Source organism: Schistosoma mansoni, chromosome 4 (assembly GCF_000237925.1).
Source record: "Schistosoma mansoni strain Puerto Rico chromosome 4, complete genome".
Taxonomy (NCBI): domain Eukaryota; kingdom Metazoa; phylum Platyhelminthes; class Trematoda; order Strigeidida; family Schistosomatidae; genus Schistosoma; species Schistosoma mansoni.
In genome coordinates, this window is record NC_031498.1 from 7,109,285 (window position 1) to 7,135,109 (window position 25,825).

The following is a 25,825-nucleotide window of genomic DNA, read 5'->3' on the forward strand; positions in this document are numbered from 1 at the left end:
GTGAAAATTTCAACCACTATGAGCATATATATATAATGGTCATTATATTAACATTGATACTGTTGTATCTTGTTTTCTTCTTTTGACCAATCACTTTTAATTTCTCCTCCCACTTTACTATATTTTCCTTGTTTAATAGTTATTTAGTTGACTTGTATTCTGCATTGTTTTTGTTATCCTGTCATTTTTGTTAATCTGCTCATTATTTTCGAATATAAATTTTAAATATACGGCATCATGTCATAATTATTACACTATCATTGTTCCAATTGGATCCTGTCGAAGGGATAAATTATTTGGACATGAATTAGAACTTTCTATTCTTAAAAAAGTTTGTATGCCACTACAACTATATATATATATATATATATATATATATATATGACCAGTCACATTATTACGAATGAATGAGAAGGATAATTATGTTTTAAGTTCAAATTGGGTATTGAATGTAACGTTTCTTTTTTTGAAAAACTAGTATGCGATTAAGGTTGACAAACATGAACAGAATAACAGTTGATATAAATGTAAAAATTTTTCAGAAAAATGATTTGAAAATAATAAGATTCATTTATTATATACATAGAATAGTTTACTAAAGATAAAGTATAGTGAGGTTAAAGTGATAAATTTTATTTAGATAGTGTAATAAGAAGACGAAGATTATCCGAACTATGTGGTATATTAGCGCAATACATTTTGAACAATCTGATCACACATATACTTGTTATTAAAGGGACTAATTGCTTTAAATTTCTTAAAAGAAGACTCCCTGCACATACTATTAAGAGGTTAGATGAACTTATCAACCTTAAATGTAAAATTTTATTTAACCAAGAAATATTTTTATAGTCTATTAAATTTACAGTGATAAAAAGTTTCCGAGAAGATAATGTTATGTCGGACGACCTTTGAACGAATCTTAAGTATTCTTGAGAAATACTAGCCAATCAGAAGACAGTTAGTATAGACTAAAATATGTTATACAACACCAAAGAATTAGAGTGGGTACACTTCTTTTACATGGTCCAAAAACTTGTCGAGGATAGAAAGAGGTTCAAAGGTTCTAAAATCGTAATGCATAAGGTAGAAGAACTCATCCATATGGCTCCATAATACTCGGTCTCTGGAGCCATGATAAGGCCAAAAAATCTCTCTCAGCCTCGACCACATAGCTTCAATATTCTTTGTATGTACTTCGGTTGTGTAAGTTTGTCATTTTTATTACGCATATATCCCTAAAAGAACTCATACTTCTGAATAGCTGAAGCTTCAGTAACATCTGAGAATATTGCAGCCAATAATACTGGTGTTTTTATTATACAGTTCACAGCAGTTATTATAATTTGCCTTAGTCTCAATCTGGATAGAGAGAAAAAAGTTCCTACTCTAGCAGACTTCCTCCTCTAACATATATTGCATCGAAAGATCACATCATCATGGTAGTCTGCGCAAGGTCTACAAGTCAATTGATTGCCGCGATTGCAAATAAAGGGACTTCTTAGTAGTCCCATTTATTGTAGCGGTTTAATTGTCACGTTTTCTCTAAAATCCTCTGTGGACCGATTGTACATGAGCATTAGGTTCTGAAATTGGCGCTGTGACCTTGAAATCCCTCAAACGCTTCTGATTGGCTCGTCTATAAATTATAGTCTCTCCGTTATTTCATATATATAACGACTAATATTAACGTTATGAAATTCATAACATACAAATGATAATTGTGTTTAGAAATAAAACTGGTAACTTAAAACTAAGAATGGTTTACTTATAAGGTATAAATGGGAGGAATACGGATTTCATTTATGTGCATAACATTTGAAAGAAATAAACTCTCTCTTCCTATATATATATATATATATATATATATATATATATATAGAACAGTTTCGAAATTATTTCACCCACCGTTTTTTCGTGATTATTTAATTTTCTATGGAAATATAGTTTTATTATTCATTATAATGAAGAGCTTAGTATCGAAACGTTGAATGTTTTTCAATAAACAAAATGTTTATTAGATAGTTAAACGTATTTATAATTTGTATCTTAATAACATTTCTTAATTCCGCATGTAGCCCCTCCGAGTTCTACTGTCGGTCCCAAGCCCGGATAAAGGAGGAGGGTTGGGTATGGGGTTAGCGACCCCATCCCTTAAAAAATTAACTCTCTAAAAGAACGCTAACCAGAAAAAATTATTCAAACTAATAACATTGCCCAATAAACTTGACTTTAATGTTGGTAAATATTTGACTATTAGATTAAATGTGAAAATTTTAATGAACAATGAACAAAATCAAAGAAGAACATAAAATCGATCATTATTCAATAATCGGTCGATTGATCAATGAGTAATGAGTAGTCTCATATTATTATTGGTGTTAACTGAATTCTACTGATCAAATTACAATTTGGCCAATGATGTAAGCGATTTAATGTCATGTACACGGTGTTGAGGTATGAAACAGTTAAAGGTAACCAGTGGGGAACCGTAGACCTGAATTTCTTCCTATTTGGTACCAGTGGGCAAGAAGTACCTGTTATCACACAATGTTAGAGGTACATCTGTATTCCTAGGTGACACGGGATCGAACCCATCAAAGAGAATAAATTTACTTTAGATTATGTTTAAACCTTGCTGGTGAGTGACAAATAGATCGATACCTGGGTGCAGCGTTTTCTGTCAAATACACCCAATCACCACATTTAAATAATTTAAAATGATGTTATTAAAAAAATTGGGGGAAAGTAATTCTTTCCTCCTTTTCGCCTTCAACAAAAATAATTTTAATATATCCAAGTATAATTCAAAACTCAATGATAGATAGCATGTATCTGTTTAGAACCTAAGAAAATACTATCGTTGTTTTTTTTACTCAGATGCTTAAAACTGATAAATATGTGAGGACGGGAGAAAAGATCGCAAATTTAAAAATCTAGTGATAAAGTTCCTTGTTACACAATACCAAAGGAATAATTACATAAATATTCACCAACACAAAGGTGTAAAGCGTTTGTATCTTAGATTTTTTTTAAAGACTTTTAATTGTAAACGCTATTTTCCAAGCCTAATCTGAACCCCTAACTCAACCACTAACCCTGATACCTAATGGTAATTTAACTCCTAACTGTTAATCTTAACTAAACTTCGAGTCTTTTTAGGCTTTTATGTAATAAATTACTAATTTATATTAAGAAAATATCCTGGCTGGTTGTAAATTGACTTTCTCAGGTTCACTTTGATAGTTGCTGAAGATCATTAGTATGGAATATTTTTACTGATATCTATATCTAATACGCAATATTTCACTTAGTAATTGACTTCAATGTATTTAATAGTACTGCTTTTCATTAGAATTCTAACTTCATCAATCTTTTCCGATATCAATATGAATATAAATTAATTTTAAACTATAGTCATATATTGAGTGCATTCATTATCATTAAATGAGATAATCTAGTTTTTCCTATAAAAAGTATAAATAATTAACTGTTTTTATTAAGAAGAATTCGTATATTTCAAATATGATTATCTGTGTTCGTAACTTTGAATAGCTGAAAAACTATGACCAAAGACTTCAAAAATGTTTACAGCTAAAAATAAATATTTATCTTGTTACCTTATTATCCATCCTGTTTAGAAGTTTACAAATAGGTCTTTTGACGGTAATTAAGACATCACCTATTGTGATAAACACAATTGCATGTCTCAGATTTTATTGATGAATATGTAAGTTACAAGCAATCGAAATTTTCGATTATGTGAATGCCTTTTCAATTTTAGTAAAATGACTGAGATTTAGCAGGACTTTTTCGACCACTGCTATGATGATAACTGAATAAGGATCTAATAATATCTTTGAGTTGTTTTGTTGTCATAATAACTATACGGTGGATTTATGATGAATGCTGGATTTTTAGCAAATGAACACAACAAATAAAAGCTACATTGATAATAATCAAGTCTTTGTCCCTTGTCTTTTCATTCTGGACAACCGTACACGTTGATACTAATGAGAAAGGTTAGAAAATAGTTGAATAATCAATCATTACCAACTCCTTCGGGTGATTATTTAATTCACTTCTACTTATAATTAGTAACAGTATTGAATTTTGGAAATCTATTATTTTTTTCACAATGAGAGTTACACATAACACAGATAACAACTAGGAAGTTTATCCAATTAAAAATAGATTAGATTCAACCACATTCAATAAGTCATGATCGTCAACCACACTTATTCCAACTATTAGTAAGCATATGCTTAATGAATAGTATAAATGACACGTTAGTTAATGCATAAAAGCTTGTTAATTATGTACATCACTGTCTAGTACATTATAATTCCTATGAACTTTTTTTAAAAAAATAAGCCATATTTATTCGTTTGTCACTAATTTTAAAAGCCTCATTTTAAAACGAATGACATGATGAAATCTTCATAAATCTTTCACATAGGGTACATCATATGAATCAATTAAAAAATATTATATTATTGTTACTAATGCATATAATTAATTGGTTTGTAAAATAAAGAAATATTTACTACTTAAGAGGTGGTCTAACTCATAGTTTCACTACATTATTATACACTTTTCTATTGATTGTCAGATTTTTACGTCTAGACTATGAAAGAAAATCAAAATTTATTTAAACAATCTGTAAACCATTAATAAAGTTATTAGTATTCTATTCTATTGATATGTAAACGGCATATGCGTACTCTCATCAATGATAAGTATATTTTACTGTCATTAAACTATTGATGTGGTCATTTTATTCTTTTAGTTAAACAAGAATATTTTTGACAGGTGATGTACAGAATGTCATTCGAACAGTATATATATAATTAGTTATACCATATTTATCCCTAAGTAATTAAATTTAACACTATCTATTAACATTTTGTAAGTGGATATTTCTTATTTATTCATGTTAATATTTTTAGGTTTCTGTTCAAATTGTAGATGGCATTATATTGATGACTGAAAATTGACTGAACTGTTTATTAGAATAATAACTCTACAAACTGGATTCACTAAGTAATTTTAGTTTTAAGATAGATTCTTTTATGAAATGATGAAAATGAACTATTGAAAACTATAAGGAATGAAAAACTAGTTTGATACTTCTCAGGAGTGAGCATAAACGACCAAAGAACAGAGTCGAATCAATGAGATTTAAGTTTCGAAGAGAGTATGATACATTCGAACTACAGAGTTTGAATCCAGTCGTCAGGATTTATAGAATTAGTCATTGCACAATATAGTACCTTATCAATCGTGCTCGAAGCATGGAAAAGACAACTAATTTTCGTTTACTTCTCAAAAATCCAATAGAATTGACAGGGACTGAAGTCTGGAACGGGAATCATTTCGACTCCGCAGTTCTGTGTATCGTCCTCGGTAATAGACCTATGAATTTATCAGTGAGTAGAGAACGAAACTAAAACAAATGAGAAGCCCAGTGTTTCCTAGTTCCAGAGATTCTCTAAACAATAATATTCCTTAACAAAAGTCTATCTTCAAACAAAAATAATTGTCAAGATTCATTCAACTAAGAAAGTGGTTTGAATTTACGAGAATATAAACATATTTACCTATTCTGGTGTTATTATTTCAATTATCAAAATTAGGATATAATCAACAATGCAATACATGTATTAGGTGATTGCGTTTTGATGTCTCTGACAAATTTTTGTTTTTTCTCAGCTTTGTTATGGTTACAATTCTGATGTATGTACCAAGATTTTATATCTTAGACCAGTTTTAATGTTACATAATTCCTCATTTTTAATTTTAGGTACCAGTAATTGATTCCATTAATGTCTCAGTTACTAAACATATAGTTTTTTTTTAACTTAATCCTTATTTTCTTTTAATGACAGAAGTATTAAAGATTTACTAGCTTTTTGTCACAGACTATATAACTGAAATAAGACACTTTAATAATTTTCTATATTTTATGCCACATATCAGATTATCAATATTTATCTTCTGTTGACAAAAATAAAACACTGAATCATTGAAAGTTGTGAATAAAAATAATCAGCTGTCAGATTTGTATTCAATGTTTACATATATATATCACACACTAATCAGACTTGTATATTTAGTCGAAAAAGATAACCACCAACATTCTATTTAATTTCAACACAATAAATTTTGTGGTTGAAATCATGAGTTAATTGAACCTAACCCACCATGGAAAACCTGGAAGCACTGGACGGCCGTTTCATCTTATTGTAAGACTACTCAGCAGTGCTCATCCAAGATCCCGCCTCGCGAGATTCAAACCTAGGATCTATCAGTCTCGCACGCGAGCGCTTAGCCTATAGACCAATAAGCCGACATCCAAAAGTGTTAATATCTAACTTCAACCATTCCACGAAATTGGGCAACCGTCCGCCATTGTCTTCAGTGAGTTACTACCTCACAACAGACCCGGTTGAACTCCAGTGGTGATAGCCTCTTACTAGAACTCCAGGAACTATTTTTTGAAGCTAGTTACTAGTGAGCATATGATTATTATCAGAAAGGGGTTTTGTGCAAGGTTTTAGTAAATTTATAGTTGAAATCATGAGTCAATTGAAGCTAGACAACCATGGAAACCTGGAATCACTGGACGGCCGTTTCGTCCTACTGTGGGACTCCTCAGCAGTGCCCATCCAAGATCCCGCCTCGCGAGATTTCAGGTTTTCCATGGTGATCTAGCTTCAATTGACTCATGATTTCAACTTTAAAATTACTAAAATCTCCACCAAATCCCCTTCTGACAATAAAATTTATTTCAATATACATTAATGTAATCTGTTACATAAATTCACTATGAATCAAAAGTTTTCTCTTAACATCAGTTAAATGGTATAAAATATGTTGAGTTAATCAGAGAACAACAAATACATAGGTTATATGAATACGTTAGAGTAATAAATACATTTCTTTTGGATTGTCTATTTAAAATTACAATATTTTGATGGTAAAAACGGAGAAAATAAAAATTTTGTGAGGATTTTTAACTGTAGTCTTGTAGATTACTATACAGTCTCCTTTTTATATTCAGAATTTCTAAAAATATTATGACGTAATTATCTGACTATAATGTGTTAAATAACCGAGATTACGAATGTAAAACTTTAGTGGATAGTATCGTCTAAAAGATTTCTATCGGTTAATCGTCTTTAGTTTACTGATGTATTGAACCATTGTAGTTTATTTCAACAACAGTTTATTACTTGGGTGTGTATAGAAAAGTATGATACATAATTTACAGATGGAGATGAACATAACCCTCACCTGTAAATGAAACTAATGAGATCTTCTACTGTAACATTACATATGGCCTAATTATCAACTTTTACCATCATTTTGCATGAAGTCCGGTTACACAATTTCTAGTAACGGGTATTTATATATGTTACATTTATTATCATTAATTCAGGTAATTGGAGGTAGTCAATAATAAACCTTGTGCCTAGTTTTCGTGTTTTTTGGCGCTTGCCAACAACGTGTACCCACCACACTAATGAAACTGATGCCTTCAGGTAGATTCAAACCAGAAACTCCCAGCTCTTCAAACTGAGAAGTTACCTCTGAGATATTAGGGGATTTATTGACCTTCTGTAAGGCTAAAATATTTACAACTTACTGATCACTAAGTCATGACTAATGTCATATTTGTCTAGTCCATTAGATCTGATCAAGCTTTGCTGGTCACATTCTCGGCCAATACTACAAACTAACGTTCCTATAGATTTATGTAATTCAGTAATAGCTTAACAAGCTTTGATAACCTTAGTATTCAGAACTCCAGTGTTTCAGATTTCTTTCCGCCAAGGTTGATTTTAACAGATACAAGGTTATTCCAGAATGGTATTAATAATAAGAAGAAAGAATGTGTATGGTTGCGAAATAATGAACTTTCTGTGTAATAATCTTTTTATAAAATCCACTGAAATTTCAGGATCAAAGAAAATATTTAACCTTCATTTTTCTTGTCTGGCTGGAATTTTATATATGAAATAACGATAATTTACAAAATTTCAAAATTTTATATTATAACTCACTTTAACCTGACTTTCAGACATTCCTAAGAAATAAGCTAAACGAGCTCTTTCTGGACCAGCTAAATATTTTGTTTGTTCAAATGTTTTCTCCAATGCAAATATTTGTTGGCCAGAAAACGTTGGACGTGTATGCTTCTTTTTTCCATCTTTATCAATAGCACTAAGTGTATTTTCTGCTTTGAACAAAAAAATCGATACAAAAGAATAAATATCACCCACTAATCAATTTCTTAAAATAATAAAAGCTACTTGTTCGATAATTCGAAATGGTAAAATAAACAACAACAAGATATTATCAGAAAGGTGGTTTTTTGGAGATTGTGGTAATTTTAATAACTGAATTCATGAGTCTATTTAAGCTAGGCCGCCATTGAAAAGCTGGAAGCACTGGACGGACATCTCGTCCTAGTATGGGACTCCTAAGCAGTGAGCAACCACGATCCCACACATGGGATTTGAACCCATGACCTTCGGTCTGACGCACCTCTAGATCACTGAGTCGACATCCACTGGTGTTAATGTCTAACTTCAATCGATTAATAATCTTCGCTCAGTCTTCAAGATGGATTTCCTGCAGTTCTAGTGAGCAACCGTGACTAGTGGAATCCAGTCCTTGTTGAGTAGAAACAGGCATCTACCCCAGATAATGGATGAAGGATTGTGCAAGATCATGGATCGATTGGAGTTAGACATCAACACCACTAGATGCATACTCAGTGGTCTAGAGGTTAAGCGTTCGAGATTGAAACTGAAGGTCATAGGTACAAATCACATGTATGGGATCGTGGATTCTGACCACTGAGAAGTCCGATACCAGGACGAGATGTCCGTCCAGTGCTTCCAGGTTTTTAACGATCCCGCCTCGCGAGATTCGAACCCAGGATATTTTTTGTCTGGTATTAAAATAAGTAGTAGATAGACAACGACGTGATTTAATCATATTTTTTAAAATTCGATTAACTACTATTTGGATGATATTGAAACTTAAATGTAACCATTTACTGCTTTTAAAAGTGAAAATTGTTTAATATAACATTAAGTTAAACAATAATTGTCGATAATTCCCTCAATTACATACAAATTATGGAAGCTTTATAGTCATACCTAGAGTAAAAGGTAGTTTGAATACTTTATTATTTTTACGTCTACCGTTTTTACAGGGAATTCTTAAATTTAATTTCTTTTTATAGATCTAAATAAAATAAATATATTCAACATTCCAATGTACAATGAAAAGCTTTTGCACATTAATTATCATTTCTTTTTAAATCGATAAACAACTTAAAATTATACCATCCATTATGGTAATCCAGTAATAGATGTGTTAACCAATAAATACAGAATGATTATCTTTTGAAATAAATCAGTTGCATTGTATAAAAACTATGTCGTTTCATTCTTATCCTCTTACATGTTCTCTCTGACGTTCAACAATCATTTAAATATCCGACTAATGAGAATGAGTTTCTTTTGAACATTGAAAAGTTCACTCATTTCGGTGTATCTATCTGCATGTTTATCACAAACTTTTCAATAGTTTACAATGGTTTTTACATCATGATTCTATATTGTTTAGTTAGTGAATTATTTGAAGAACCTACTCTTTCCGTTTATTATAAATTTAATTTGTTTGTAATTAACAAGAAGCTTTTCTATCCAACAAGTTTTCTTTTCTTTTTTCTCTCATTTTATTTCATTGTTTTAATGACTGATTATAATCGTTTCAATCAATTAGCCCACAATATCCATGTAATGATCAATATCGGTTGTAAATTTTAAATAATCATTATTATTAGTGATAATTTACACTTATCTTATTACGGCTTACGTTATCATGTCAGACAACTTTAAAAAAAACACATGAAGAATTAACGGACAATTAACAGTGACAAAATACACGTCGACCGTTGAACTGTTATTAACTTAAACAATAATGTTTACATTTGAGTAAAAAATAAAATCGCATAAAATTTAATTATCGTCAATAAACACAGTAAGAAACTGTAGTTATTATTATTATTACCATTATTATTATTATTATTATTATTATTGTTCAAATAGATATACAAACAAACGTTTATGACGTGTTTATTGTATTTCTGAAATTAATTGTTTCGTTAAGTTACTGAGATAGTCCATTAGTATATTTTAATTATATGTAAGTTTCAATCGCTTAATTATTGTTCCGTCAACGGTATATATATGGGACTGTTTAAGTTAGTGTAGACAGATATTTCAGCATTTAGATAAGTGATAAATTCAGAAAACTATCCTTGGAAAAAATAAGAACCAATGAAAAATTTATAATTTTAATAATGCCATATAAGGATGAGCTTAATGTGAACCTTGAAGGGGCTAGTGATTTCAAAAACAATCTATGTATGTATGACGGTTTCATACTATTGAGGACCTTCACACTGTAATAAAACGGATGTCAATTTGTCATTGATTTCTAATGCTCACCTAAATAAGTGCACTCTATGAGATAAGCTGTCGTCAATTTTCAACCGTCTTTACAACTCTCTCCTCCTGTTATCGTCCATCAGTTCGAGTTGAACTTGTGTCACTAATAAATTGATCATATACATTTTACTGAATTTAATTCAGTGGTGCTTGATTCACAATGGAACCCCAGTTAATAATTAAGCCACACATAAAATCTTTAGACTGTGTTCATTGTTTGTTGGAAACTTCATGAGAAAATAATGACAGAAATTTACACAGATTTCATATATTCACATGTATTTCTCGATATTCAAGCAGTTTGTATCTGACATTTAAAGTGAATTAAAAGTTGGTATTAATAATAATAATGTTATTGTAAACTTCTGAGCTAGGCAAATCAAGTGCACTGTCAATAACTGACTGAAATTCATAATGGGATTTGATGTGTTTCAACTCACTGACTCAATGTTATCTTTTGCCACAATTTCTAGACGACTTATGCTTAGTCCTTCACTTAGACTATAAGTGTTCATTAATCAAAATTTTCAGACTTGGTTGAAAACACACATACGATGACTTCTGTACTTGTAATATAAATCACCTCTGAACTCAAGTATGATCAAAGGAACCTTTGTCATTATTTATACCTTCCCGCAGAAGATTTTTAATTTTATTTCAACTGGTGATTTTTATCCAAAAATCAATCCTTCTAGATCAATCTGGACACATACAAACAAAAATTACATACATGTCACTTATGAATCACCTTGACCGCAATGAAATGACGTGACATTGATTTATTCAGACCTGTTTTTGATTGATCACCTAATATTCTTGGATTGTTCCGTTGTACTATTTAAACTTGGATTAATGTTAATTTGGTTATTTATTCTCTGAAGAAGTGGCTTACACTGAGTCACAAAACGTCAGAAAATCTAATTTTTCTACTCATTGGGATATTACAAATATATTATTTATTTATAACAATCTACCCAATGCTCAATTTATTCAAAATTATCAAATCAAAACTTGGTAATGATACCTACAAATAAATTAAACACTTCATTTGCAAATCTTCCATCAATTATCCTTTACATCCTTCATGATTCTTTTATTTCTCGATTCCTTTATATTTCCCTTTCTGTTTTCTTCAGTATGATCTCCACTACCTTCTTTTAACAGGCATTCAACTTGTGACTGGTGTTACATATTACTTGTGTCGACAGACATAAGTAGCATACACCACAATAATAGATGAGGAAATATTGGAAACCTAAGAATAATGGATTGTTGTTTTATCATAGTTTAAATCTTCTTGGGTGTATATAATATTCATCCATTTTTGAGGAGTGTAGCATTGTAAGTTATAGTTTTAATTATCTCGTCAAGAAAGAGAACTGAATTTCGATCATTTTTTTTGGTAACTGTGTATTCTGCAACGATTATCTAGAAACAGTTAGTCAAAGTATCAGCGTGAGATAATTAAAACCATAACTAATGGTGGTATAGACATTGTCTCTGTTGAATGAAATAGTAGCTACATGGGCTCACTTGCTCAGTGGATCACATGTTTGAAGCAAAACGTGTTGGATTTGAGTAACGATGTGAACATATGTGTGCGTAAAACTTCATATTTAGTAATCAAATAATATTCTTTAGTTTGTATAAATTCATCGCTACAAATATCTTCAGATTTATAGGTGAACAAAAAAAAAATAAACTGCTGATATTTATTGCTCTATGGGATTTGTTTCTTCATTAGGATATTATATTATTATATTATATTATTATTATTATATTATATGAATGTCATTTCTACTATATAAGTATAAATATATATTCTTCATCATGTCTTATTTCTTGTACTATATTTCCTCAGCTAAAAAGTTTATTTCAGTTTATGAGGATACTAACTTTTGTATATCATTTAAGGAGTTCATCTATCCTTTTATCATATAAACATCTGTAATATAATTTTCAATGTAATATTTCCAAGTTATTCATTATATGGGGGTTGTTCGTGGAGATTTTTAGTAATTTTTACATATACTTGAAATTGTGAGTCAATTGAAGCTAGACCACCATGAAAAACCTGGAAGCACTGTACAGCCGTTTCGTCCTATTGTGGGACTCCTCAGCAGTGCGCATTCACGATCCCGTCCAGTGCTTCCAAGTTTTCCATGGTGGCGAAGCTTCACTTGACTCATAATTTCAACTATATGTAAAAGTTATTCATTATGTTTTGAGAAGATAGTCACATTCATCATATTTTCGTATTAGTCTTATTAGCATTTAATTTTTTTCCTTGATTTTCTAATTATCTTTTCAAAAATTCACATGAATTCAACATCATTTTTCATGTTTTCTGTCACTATCTAATTCCCTTTCTCCTTTCCTAATTTAAATAAACAAAAATCTACTTGTTCAATAAAACTCATTATATTATTGAGATGGGATTAAGCTGAATATGTTGACTGTAATTTTATTTTTTATCATTATTATCACAATCACGAAGATAATCGTTCAGTTTTGACTACAGCAAAAACATTTCTAAATATTCTTGATAATAAAACTTAAAATAATGGTCTATTAGGTCAATTCTGGTTATAGATAGGGTGTACATACATCCTCATATATATACTGATTGAAAGCTAATCCATACTCACACTATTACTGATTTGTACTTGCGATTTAGTCTATTTTTGAAGCATCGTATGCTACTTAGAATAAATTTATATGATTAGAAGTGATAGATTTCTTCCCATTTGTAAGATGTGCCAGCATGCTGTAACATTACTACTATACTATTAACGTCATCTATTAACTCGGCTGTTAGTGCTACGATAATTCACTGTAATTTTCTGTACTTGTTCACGTGAGAAAAGCCTAACAAAAACTCTACATTATCCAACTTCAGGCGTTGATAATTCCATCAAAACTTAAAAGTAATATGTATCACGTTGTGTAAAGTTAAGGATACACATTATTGAATTGTTCCCAGTACTAAAGGAAATGAAAAGGTGGATACTACTAATTTTTAACTGATTCTCCGTTCAAAGTTGGATAATGGCGACAACCAAATTCAAAAACCTTTTGACAACGTATACCGAATTTAACATTTGACGAACCATATTTAAAAATCAGAATGAAAGTATAATATAACTAGTACTTAACACTTAGGTCACTAAGTAGTAACATACACTAGGTCAACTGGTTCTAAGTACTTGTCAAACTATGTTGATCTGGTTGTAGTGCGATGTTTTATCTGAGTAACTGGAGATTGTGGTGTACTTCTCATTTTCAATGTTAGTTAATAGTAAGTAATCAGAAGGAAGCCTGGGGCTTAAATCTTGGGCTCAATAACACTTATCGGTAATAATTGAAAACATGAACCGATTAATATTAAACCACCATTGAAAACCTGGAAGTACTAGACGACCTCCCCAGTATGAGACCACTAAGCAGTGTGCACTCACTACTCCGCACACGGGATTCAAAGCTAGGACCTTCAGTCTTGCACGTGAATGCTTAACCTCTGGATTACTGAATCGACATCCAACGGTGTTAATGCTTAACTTCAACCCACTGAAGATAATGCAAGATGGTCGCGCAATATTGTAGATTGACCGTAGTCAGATATTAACATCGTTGAGTGTCGCATCACTGGTCTAGAGGTTTAGTGTTCATGTGGGATCAAAGGTATTGGATTCGAGTACCTTGTGTGGAATCGTGGATGTGATCTGTTGAGGAGTCCTATATTACTAAGAAGAAACGGTCTTTTATTCCTTCCATGTTTTCAATGGTGGTTTAACATTTATCAGTTCATGATTTCAATGAAATTCAACTATCTCCATAATCCCATACTGACTAAACTTGAGTGATTTAATCACTAGACCACCGATGTATAATATAATTATAATTCAATAATCTGAAGTAACAGTTGAATTCATAACAAAATATCCATCAACTGCTTTACATAATTCTATTTCGCTTTAGTCATAGAATATATTTGGTGACCAATTTATATTCAGTATGAATTTATTTATCACTTCATATCAATTATTATTATTCATAATACACTTTTATAAAATTAATTACAAATATACAATCTTATTATGAACTATATAAACGTAGTCAAATGAATGAACATAATGTTAATGATTGACTATTAAGAACTAATAGTATTGTTGCTGGAACAAATCAAAGTACGTCCGTAGAATATATGGTCTCAATACAGCATATATCAACAAATATATATATATAAAAACAAACAAAGAAATATATAATGATGTACAGGTGTTACATTTGACTTGTAGATTATGTAACATTACTAACATTTCAATCATATGGCAAACATATATCACTATTAATTAGTTAATCATTTGACCAGCTGATTATTCGAATTAACAATAACAATAAATAGGTACTAATATCATAGCAAATGAATAATCATGTAAGTTTAATTATATTCATGACTAATCTTAAACAATTGTTAGAATATAATTTATGAAAGTATATCTTTTATATATTATTGAGTATGAGTAAGCATATATAAAGTGTATTTTTGCATATAAATAGTGTATTATACGAGTTTGAACAAACCATGTATTGTAATTTGTTTCTACATTGACTATATATGCATATAGTCTTAAATTAAGTGTAATGGATGATTTGATTGTATATTCACAATATAGAATAATGACACAGAATAAAAATGGACAATGAACAGCTGTCAGTACTCACAACAAGATAATAAGTCATTAGAATGATCATTAGAAATTGTAAACTATCCACAACACATATCTTTTTATGTATGTATACAAGTGTTTATATATGTATGCTTTCCTATAGTATTGATATGAATATCCCCTTTATTTGCTGAATTACATTTATCCCTATTTTACATTTTTTTTGGTACGTATGTACGTACATATATATTTTTTTTGAAAATCTATATTTTAAAAATCATGTAAACAGATACAATAAAAATAATTGTTCAATAAAGAACAACTGTTAAAACGTTAGATCATAATTTGCTCTTTTAAATGATAGTAGTATATATACATATGTATACGAGTATGCATATATGGGTTATGTGATATATGCCCTTATGATAACTTATAATCAGATATATAAATCACTATTTTAATTAGTCTGTCACTAATTAAATCAAATTATATTTATTCAATATTGGAATAATCATAATTCTTAATTCTCAATTACTTTTCCATAATAAAACGTGTCTACACCTATTGTTTTCAGTTATAATTATTATTACTATGGCTATTATTATTATTATGACTATTATTATTGTTATTATTATTATTATTAGTAGTAGTAGTAGTGCGTGTAGACATACATACATTGGCATTAAAAGAAAAAAAGACCAATTGTGTTTAATTCGACCAATGTAGTAAATGAACACTTCTTAAATCTACAAGTTCGTATATGTTCACATATACAAACACATGTAGGTTGTAATTATAATTTAATCGAAAACTTAGATAATTTAGTATGTCAATTTCAATTGACACCATTGTAATTTGTTAATTCTTTATATGGTTATTCTTTGTACTCTTAATATATTTAAACTAAAGAAATTTAAGTGTGACCATTTAAGTCATATTATAATCGGTGTTAATTAAAACTGAAAAATAAAGGTGTCTGTTAACATGATATGTATTACTGAAGTGAGCAGTGATTATAGGAGCTAATATACACCCAGAAAATGAAATATTTTCAATTGAATCCAGAAGTAAGTACATAATAACACTCAAGATTATTCTCATGTATATTGTTATTGTGATAAACATTTCAATAAATGAGAGTTTTTCTCAACTTGTTTACTTGTTGATTAATTTGAGAACTATGTCAAATTTATGGATATATTGTACAAGTATTTTGCATTAAGAGCTGATACCATTTATAGAATCGTTTGTAGGTAGAAAATTTGGGACAACTGTTCCATCTATCTTTCATTAGTGAACTTTAACAAATCCACACTAGTTCTAGGCTATGGCCTTTAGATATGTGTGGCAAATATGTACACTAAACAGTTGGAAAATCTTGGGAGGCATTTGTTTCACAAAGATGGTACATAAGCTTTGCTGATAAGTATCAGTATAGGGTTATGAAGATGGTTGAATTTCATTGAAATCATGAACTGATAAATGTTAAACCACCATTGAAAACATGGAAGGAATAAAAGACCGTTTCTTCTTAGTAATATAGGACCCCTCAACAGATCACATCCACGATTCCACACAAGGTACTCGGATCCAATACCTTTGATCCCACATGAACACTAAACCTCCAGACCAGTGATGTGAAACCCAACGATGTTAATATCTGACTACGGTCAATCTACAATATCGCACGCACATTCAAGTTCAACGGATTATGATACAAGTGTGAATCCTATTTTTACTTTGGTTTACAAAACTGGACTGTATCAATAGTCTTCACACTTAAATTTGAATGAAAGTAATGTATGAAAGTCTAGTCTTACTGAATCGGATTAACTTCATAATTATTATATTTTCAAGTAGCTACTCAACCAAGAAATAATTTTCTTTATTTAGTTAACTTTAAAGATATGTGTGAACCAATCTATTGAAACAGTCTCTAACTATGTTGATAACGATTCAACTGATATAGACTGCAATATAAAAATATTACTCTAGATAGAGCAAGAAGAAATGTTGGAAATCGGATTTATGAGATGATGAAAAATATTATTTGATGAATATTTTCTGGAATAATGTCTTACCATCCTTATTTGTCCACGAAGTATAAAAATGCACCGTCCTGACTTCTAAGATGAAATTATAACCAATCAAAAATACATTGCTAACACAGTTTGGGACAGAAGTAACACAAACCTGAAGTCTCTATATTTTATTTTATGCGAACTCTTAAGTGGAACAATATAGGGGGATAGACCATGTGTCGTCCATCAAATAACATCAATAACTATGACAAATACTACAACAGAAAGTATGGTCACCTTATTAATCTGTATCTGAGAGAAGAAAAACTGGAAGTGTGAAGTAAAGCTATGTCTTCAAGTATAATAAGAGATGCGAGAAATCGTGATTGTAGGTCCAATTAAGATATGTCGATGACATGTGGAGAAGAAAATAAAGGGATGTTGAAGGTACTTTAGAAAATTGGCACAGCTAAGTTAGCGCGTAGTATCGGTTTATATGTTAAGCCCATATACTTCATTCTAGTTACTGGCCAAGCCAATTCACCTATATATCAGAGTCATTATTCGCTTATTAACCTTGACTGTATTTTTATATGAGCGTATATGTTTGCCTTTCGTATCCTATTCATCATATGTCTGTCATTCATTTTTGTCTGATTATAAATATTGAGTAATGCTTGCTCATAGCGAGTTGGCTTCCCAGCCATCTTTAGTATGCATTATTTTCGCTTTGCTCTTGAGTTGGCTTCCCAGCCATCTCCACTATGCATTATCTTTTCATTCATCAATAAAAATGCAGTTGCCGCTTCCTTTTGCCTTCTGATATTATACACCGTTAAGATTGGTATAATAACGGTTATCGAAGTGAACTATTATTGAAGCACGGCACTACAAGCGATCAATAGGCCTGTTGACATTAATTTATGATCAATTTCATGTATGAAATCATATAACAATCAGTAGTAACAAAATTATATATGGTAATAGCATTGTTATTGATAGATAGCAGCCACATTCTAGATCATTAAGAAAAGCTACTGCGTTACATAGCAAGTAATTCAAATCATCCCTCCATTTATTATGTCAATGAGAATGTCGGTGAAAATTAGACGATTAAACTATCCAGCCCTGTTAGCGGTTTCAATTAATATTCTATTTTTACTGATAATTCAAATACGAAAATTCTTGTGTTTTCAGTAGATATTGCGAAGACTATTATTTATCTTAAGTTATTTTAAGATAGGGAAAAGTAGAAGTGAAGCTGTTCAGAACGATGAAACAGACGCTGAGTAATTATCTAAAAGCAATAAATATTTGAACTTGGAAGATGATGACAGACTCTGGTAGACACAATGAGTAGAAGAATAAGAGATAAATATTATCCTATAAACAATACTTTCTATACCCGACACTTTCTACTGTTTTTTTAAAAATTATTTTTAATTGTGTTACCTTAGTGTGTTGTAGGATGTGTGATGAAAACAGCAAATGCTTTTCAGAATATGTCTTTGCGGAGGGCCATCTCTGAAGCAACCTTTTATATATATATATATATATATATATATATATATATATATATATGTTTTGGTATCTTCATTAGATCATCAGAACATTTTCAACAATTTACCTTAATTTTTATAACATGAATGGCGATGAATGTGAATTGATGGAATGACTTGACTTCTTTGTCCTCTAAATTTCGAGTTGTAGTACTACATTTTAAATTTCATTCCCTGAATTCAATTGTTAATTTCTACTTACACTTCGTGTGTTTATTTTTTATTACCATCGATGACACTTCTTAGCACCTTGGCATTAAATAACTTATAGATTTATTTTTTTTGACATCCTGATGTGGTAGCTTGGATAGATGTATTTCCAATCACCTAAAGTAATTACGATAACAATTAAATTAACTTAAATACAATTTTCATCATACAAATCACTAAACTTGAACAAAAAATTAGAAAATTGTAACGTATCCGTTTAACTGTTCTCTGAGCTCACCTGTAGATAAGATGGTGCTGAGTTTATTTCTATGACTTATCGTTCTTGTAAACTGTTAAGGATGTTCAAAGTAGGAGGGAGCAAGGGTCTACTAATCCTTGATTTTTAATAATTATCTAAATGACATTAACTCCACCTGCAGCTGTACTAAGATTACTGCCAATCCCAAGTCTGTATGAAGGGGGTAGATTGAGCATAGAGTCAGCAATCCCATCACATAGAAAACAATCTTGCTAAAGAATGCTAACCAGAATAAACAATTAACACATTTAAACTCGACACCGAAAGTTCAACGATCTTCATTTAGAAGAATTATGAAACCTCATGGTGAAGGTCAAGATTCTTCGGAAGTCATGAGACTGATGCAACTTCTAGTTAATAGAGGTAAGTGGAGTATCCGAAACATATGAAGGACTAGAGGGAACAGTCAAATAGCTACGAAAATGAGGAGACACAACGTGATGGTGCTCGGAATGAGTGAAACACATCGGATCCAAGCTGGATAAAAAAAGTTAGATTCGAGTGATGTGCTGTTGTAATCTGGTCACAAAGAAGAGTATGCCTCATATAAACAGTTAGTTGCACTGATGATGTTTAAAGAGACACGAAAAGCACTTACAGGATGGGAATTTCATGGATTCATAATCATCATCTTCAAAACAAAGAAGGAAATGATCACAATGAATATTATCCAGTAATATCCACCCACCAGTGATAGCAGTGAAGACGATAAAGATCAGTTTTAGGAGAGGCTGCAATCAATCATAAAGAAAAGCTCAGAAAAGGACCTAACCATTCTGATAGGAGACTTAGAAGCCAAAGTTCGAATGAGCAACACTGCATATGAAGATATCATGAAATGAAATGAACTGGGAATAGGGACGAGAATGGTGACAGGTTCTCAAATGTATGTACATTCCGATAACGCAATATCACATAATTCTGATAAACTTCGTCTTCTCATTGCATTATCGAAATTTATCAAAGGGACTAATTGTATGTACATTCAACAAAGTGGTTATGGAAGGCACAATATTCCACCACAAACTCATACACAATGCTAAATTAAAGCACTTAGTCCCTTTGATAAGTTTCGATAGCGTATTAAGGAGACGAAGATTATCTGAACTATGTGATATATTAACGCAATACGTTCCGAACAATCTGATTACACATATACTTGTTAAGAACATTTATATGTAAAAATAAAAGATCTGATCTCCTATTACCCTCTATTTCTAGTCTAGTTGACCTTTTATTTTGATAAATAATTGTTCTTGAGAAGTATATCTGTGACCAGATAGTTCGAAATGTATTGAGCTGATATATCACATAGTTCCGATAATCGTCATCTTCTTGTTACACTATCGAAAACTAAATTCGTCTTACCAGATTACACTTCAGAGAACCAGATCGACCATATTTATATCAGTAAAAAATTCAAAAGATCGATGGAAGACAAGTGAACGAAGGCAGAAGCTGGCATAGCTCCACATCACTGCCTGTTGGTTGACAAGATGAAACTGAAACAAACGTAACACTGGACAACTAGAGAAACAGCATTACAAAGTTTCGAAACAGCCTCCATTTGACACAGTGACAAACTCAACGAATTCAAGATAACTCTCAACAGCAGGTTCCAAGCCTTACAAGATCTACTGGAAAAAGAAGAAACTACTATGGATAAGAATTGGAGAGGGATCGAAGAGACACTAATTTCAACATGTCAGGAGGTTCTGGACCGCAAGCAGCATCATCATAATGAATGGATCTCTATGGGAACCCTTCACAAATTAAAGAAAGGAAGAACAGGAAAACGGCAATTAAAAACAGTCGAACAAGAACAGAGAATGTTAAAGCACAAGCTGAATACACAGAAGTAAACAGGGGAGTGAAGAGGAGTATTAGAGCCGACAAGCAGAAATATGTGGAAGAGCTAGCAACGAAAGTAGAAGAAGCTGCAAGAGAAGGAAATATGAGACAACTTTGTGACATAACGAAGATACTGGGAGGGAAATATTGTAAACTAGAGAGAACAGCGAAAAAAGGATACCTCAAAAAGATACTAAATAAGGATCTGAGCTAGTATGATAATTACAGTGGCATCACACTACTGTTGGTATCAGGAAAACTTTTCAACAGTGTTGTTTAACTAAATGAAGGATTCTGCAGACACCCAACTCCGAGATCAATAGGTTGTATTTCATGAAGATCAGTCGTGCACAGACCAAATCGAAACACCACGAGTTAATAATGAGTAATAAACTGAATGGAATCCGTCACCAAACATCAACCTCCTTAAATATGAGAAGACATTTTACAATGTGGAGAGGAGAATATTATGGATAAATCTTCGACACTATGGAGTACTTGAGAAAATCATCATCATACAAAATTCATACGACAGATTACACTGCAAAGTCATGCATAGAACCCAACTGACATATGAATTTCAAGTGAGGACGGGTGTCAGACAAGGCTGCCTACTTTCACCACTCCCCTTTCTTCTGGTGATTGACTACATTAGGAAGACCTCCACATGTGAGAGGAAGCACGGAATACAATGGACAGGTCGGATGAAAACAGACGATTTGGACTTGGTAGATGATATGACCCTTCTATCCAATACACATCACCAACTGAAGGTCAAGACAATTAGTGTAGCACCAGCCTCTGAATCACTAGGCCTCAACATACACAAGGGAGAAGTAGAACCTGAAATATAACACAGAGAACACCAACCCAACCTCACTTAATGCAGAAGCACTGGGTGAGGTGGAAAAAATCACGTGTCTGGGTAGCATCATCGATGAACAAGGGGGATCGAATGTAAACGTAAAAGCAAGGGCCACACTCCTACACCTGGACAACGTATAGGACTCAAAACAACTTTGAACGAAGATCAAAGTCACAAACTTCAATACGGACGTGAAAACAGTACGAAGATGAAACTATGAGATCAACAACAACCATCATCAAAAATGTACAAATAGTTATAAACAATTGTCCACGCAAGATACTCTATATCCATTGACTGGATACCATCAGCAACAGTCTACTGTGGGAGAGAAAAAACCAATTTCCAAATGAAGGGGAAATCAAGATATTTCTTTGAAAGTGAATAGGACATACATTGCAGAAATCAGCAAACTACATCACGAGACAAGCAGTAATTTGGAATTATGGTGGGTGGCCTATGCTTCTTCTCGAGGATTAACGTGGGCATTTCAGGAATTAAAGTGAAGTGTAGCTGATATGTGATAATAAAGATGGATTTTCAAACTGGACTTATTTTCGCAAATTACTTTAATATTGTAAATATATATTACAAAATATCAATCATAACAACAAAAGATGTATTCGATCAAACTAACTTATTCCAATATTTTTAAAAAGATGTCTATGGAACCAAATTTTCAATATTATGTAGATTGTGAATCAATAACTAATTTGTTAGTCAACAAATTGTTAACCTAACTCATTTTATCTTACAAAAAAGAAATAGTTATTTACATTTCTGTAGAAATGATCTTTTTTATCAAGCATATTATTAAAGGGAAAACCATAAACTTAAATTATAGGCAACGAAAAACTCGAACTTAGGACCTATCAGTCTCGTGCGCGGGCGCTTAACCTTTAGCCTACTGAGCCGGCATCCAATACTATTAATGTCTAACATTAACCAATCCACGAACTTGCTCCACCGCCTGACATTGTCTTCAGTGAGTTACAATCTCACAACAGACCCAATTGAACTCCGTTGACCACTGCTTCTCACTAGAACCCCAGGAAATACCTCTTGAAGCCAGTGACTAGTGAGTATAATAAGAGTCTCACAATAGGACAAAACGGCCGACTCATGAATTCAACCATAAAATTACTAAAATCTTCAGAAAACTCCTTTTGATAATAAAAAATTCGTTCATATTTTCACTTTATGTAATGAACACTTAAGAATTGATTGTACTAGTAATTTGTTTTCTTTAAAATGTTCATTTTACGCTTCATTTCCAAATAAATGCTAAAATGTAATGTAATAATAAATGTATTTTATAGTGTTATTTATTGAAATAGTTTCTTTATTTCCTTAGTTTCATATAACATGATGGATTAAAGGAGACAATAAAGTGGATATTATTTATTCTATGTAAAAGTTGATTAATTTTCTTGTTTTTTTTTTCTTTCAATATTGACACTTGAAAAAACATGCAATTTGTTATGAAACTATGAGTATAACTAAAACAAAACCTTGTGGTGATCAATTTTTTCAAGAGGATGTAAAAAAAAATGATTTGATTATTGAAAAAAAAAATTTTTATATTTTTTTTGTACATGGTAAAATGTTTTGATTTACTTAAAATTAACCGATTGAGTTATGTAATATTTAATTATCATAATAGCAAACTATTTTTTAATGAATGTCATGCAGTGTAAATATTCATGTTTTCAGTTTTGGGGACATTTATTATGTATTTGATACACAACCAGAACATTTTTCTTTAATACTAAGAATATCACATGTATAGTTATATAAGGGAAGAATATTTCATGTAGAATAATTCTTAAACTCATTAAATCAACAATATACAGCTACGGATACATTATAAATTATATTAGCTATTGAATCATTTGTTGTATATAAAACATAATGTAATCATAGTTGAAAGCATGAGTCAATTGAAGCTAGACTACCAAGTTAAACCTGGGAGCACTAGATGGCCGTTTCGTCCCATTGTGAGACTCCTCGGCAGTGCGCACCCATGGCCTCGCCTCGCAAGATTCGAACCCAGGACCCATCAGTCTCGCGCCAGAGCACTTAACCGATAGACTACTGAGCCGGCATCCAGTGGTTTCCCACAATAGGACGAAACGGCCGTTCAATGCTTCCAGGTTTTCAATGGTGATCTAGCTTCAATTGACTCATGTTTTCAATTATGAAAATACTAAATCTCCACAAAACCCCTTCTGATCATAATGTAATCAATCAATGTAACTTCGAAAAGTTAAGTAATTAATATGAGGCTAAGGTATAAGTTGTTTGGTTGTGAACATAATAATAAGATTTCCATATTTCAGAAATGACTACTTATTTAATTTTGAAATATCCCACCGAATACTTAATGATTATTTGACGTTACTCAATACATAATTGGTGATAAAATAAGAAATTCGTGTATTTACTGGATTAGCCATTTGTATTAATCAGTGAATATATAACTTTATTTATTCATTTCCAAATTATTATGTAACAGTAAAACTGAATAAATTTATAATATTTGGTTAACATTATATACGAAATGTAATCGGACATAAATATATCATCAATATTATACGTAGATTGTTTTGTATGTATGATATTACTTACGTAACTCCTAGTAACAAATAACAGATTTAACAGAATGATAATGATAATATGAGAGTATGGATTTAATAATAACATTCATATTGACGTGGATTTAGTCTTTAAAATATTTTAACTGAACAATAATAAAGACAATATCAAAACTTATCATAACCACTCTAAAGCGACTTCACTTACGAACAAATATTATTGAAATAGATAAATATCAATGAAATTTAAAGAAACTTTACATATTGTAAGTAGTTTGTGGAAACTTTTCTTAGGTTTTAAAAAGTATATATTGAAGCTTATTAAAAATGTACGCTGGATTCATCCAGAAAAGTCTCATCCTAGTTTCTCAGAATGCTCGTATTATTACATTCGTATAAATCGTGACTTTGAACATTATTTAAATTCAAACTAAACTTTCTTGAATAAGACTGACTTTAATGTGAACTTTTTATGAATATCTTTTCAGATCAAACATATAACAAGAAACGAAATGAAGTGATGAATGTAGATTCATGTTTAGTTAGTATCATACGATATATAACTTCTGTTTTTAAAAGAATGATATAGACAGCATTCCCCCCATAATTTGAGGTCTGACAAAACAGACTTGAATAAATAAGTTAGAATTTTTTTGTTGTTGAAGAAACCATCATAATCGACCTTAAATTTCTTAAATAGCTGTTATAAAGCATTTCAGTGATACATTTACCGACAAACCAACTACAGTTTACCTGATTTGTGTAGGGTATTTTGACAGCTGTGTATTTCAAGTTGAGTATTTCACTATGATCTTCAAAGGTGTACTATGTATTTTTAGTTGTAATTACTTGTTAGGGGATTGGAAATTAATTCGAATTTATTACGGACTGAGTAACGTTAAGTCGACTTCCTGGAAGTAGAAACATTTTTTAGTTAGTAGTGTATGCAAACTCTATTCTGATAATATAATCAAATAACACTAAAGAAAGTCAGTTAAAACAAAGGGGTACTCCATTGTCATCATTTTTAAAAATCGTATATGGTACTTCGATAATTGGATATACTGCTTATATGGTAAATACTTTAATGACTTAAATTAGCTTTAACAGTTTCTGGGTTTTACAGAACGTTATTCAGCTATTTTTGTCAGAACTGGTTCTCGTTTCTATTGGGTAGATAGAAGTGCGGCGTTTTTGTTCGCTAATTTTAACACATTACTCATATTCAATAACTACTAAGTACAGTTCATTTCTGAATGCTGACCAT

General features: G+C 31.1%; 1 protein-coding gene across 1 annotated transcript in view; it reads right to left on the reverse strand.

The window, feature by feature from the left end:
* Smp_126870 (putative nk-6 homeobox protein) overlaps nt 1-25,825 on the reverse strand; it is a gene marked incomplete at both ends in the record, with an annotated part of 44,758 nt that overhangs the window by 15,417 nt on the left and 3,516 nt on the right. Inside the window, one exon of the mRNA XM_018796681.1 lies at nt 8,067-8,242. Within this exon, the coding sequence (XP_018651799.1) occupies nt 8,067-8,242 (176 nt within the window). The remainder of the gene's footprint in view (nt 1-8,066; nt 8,243-25,825) is intronic.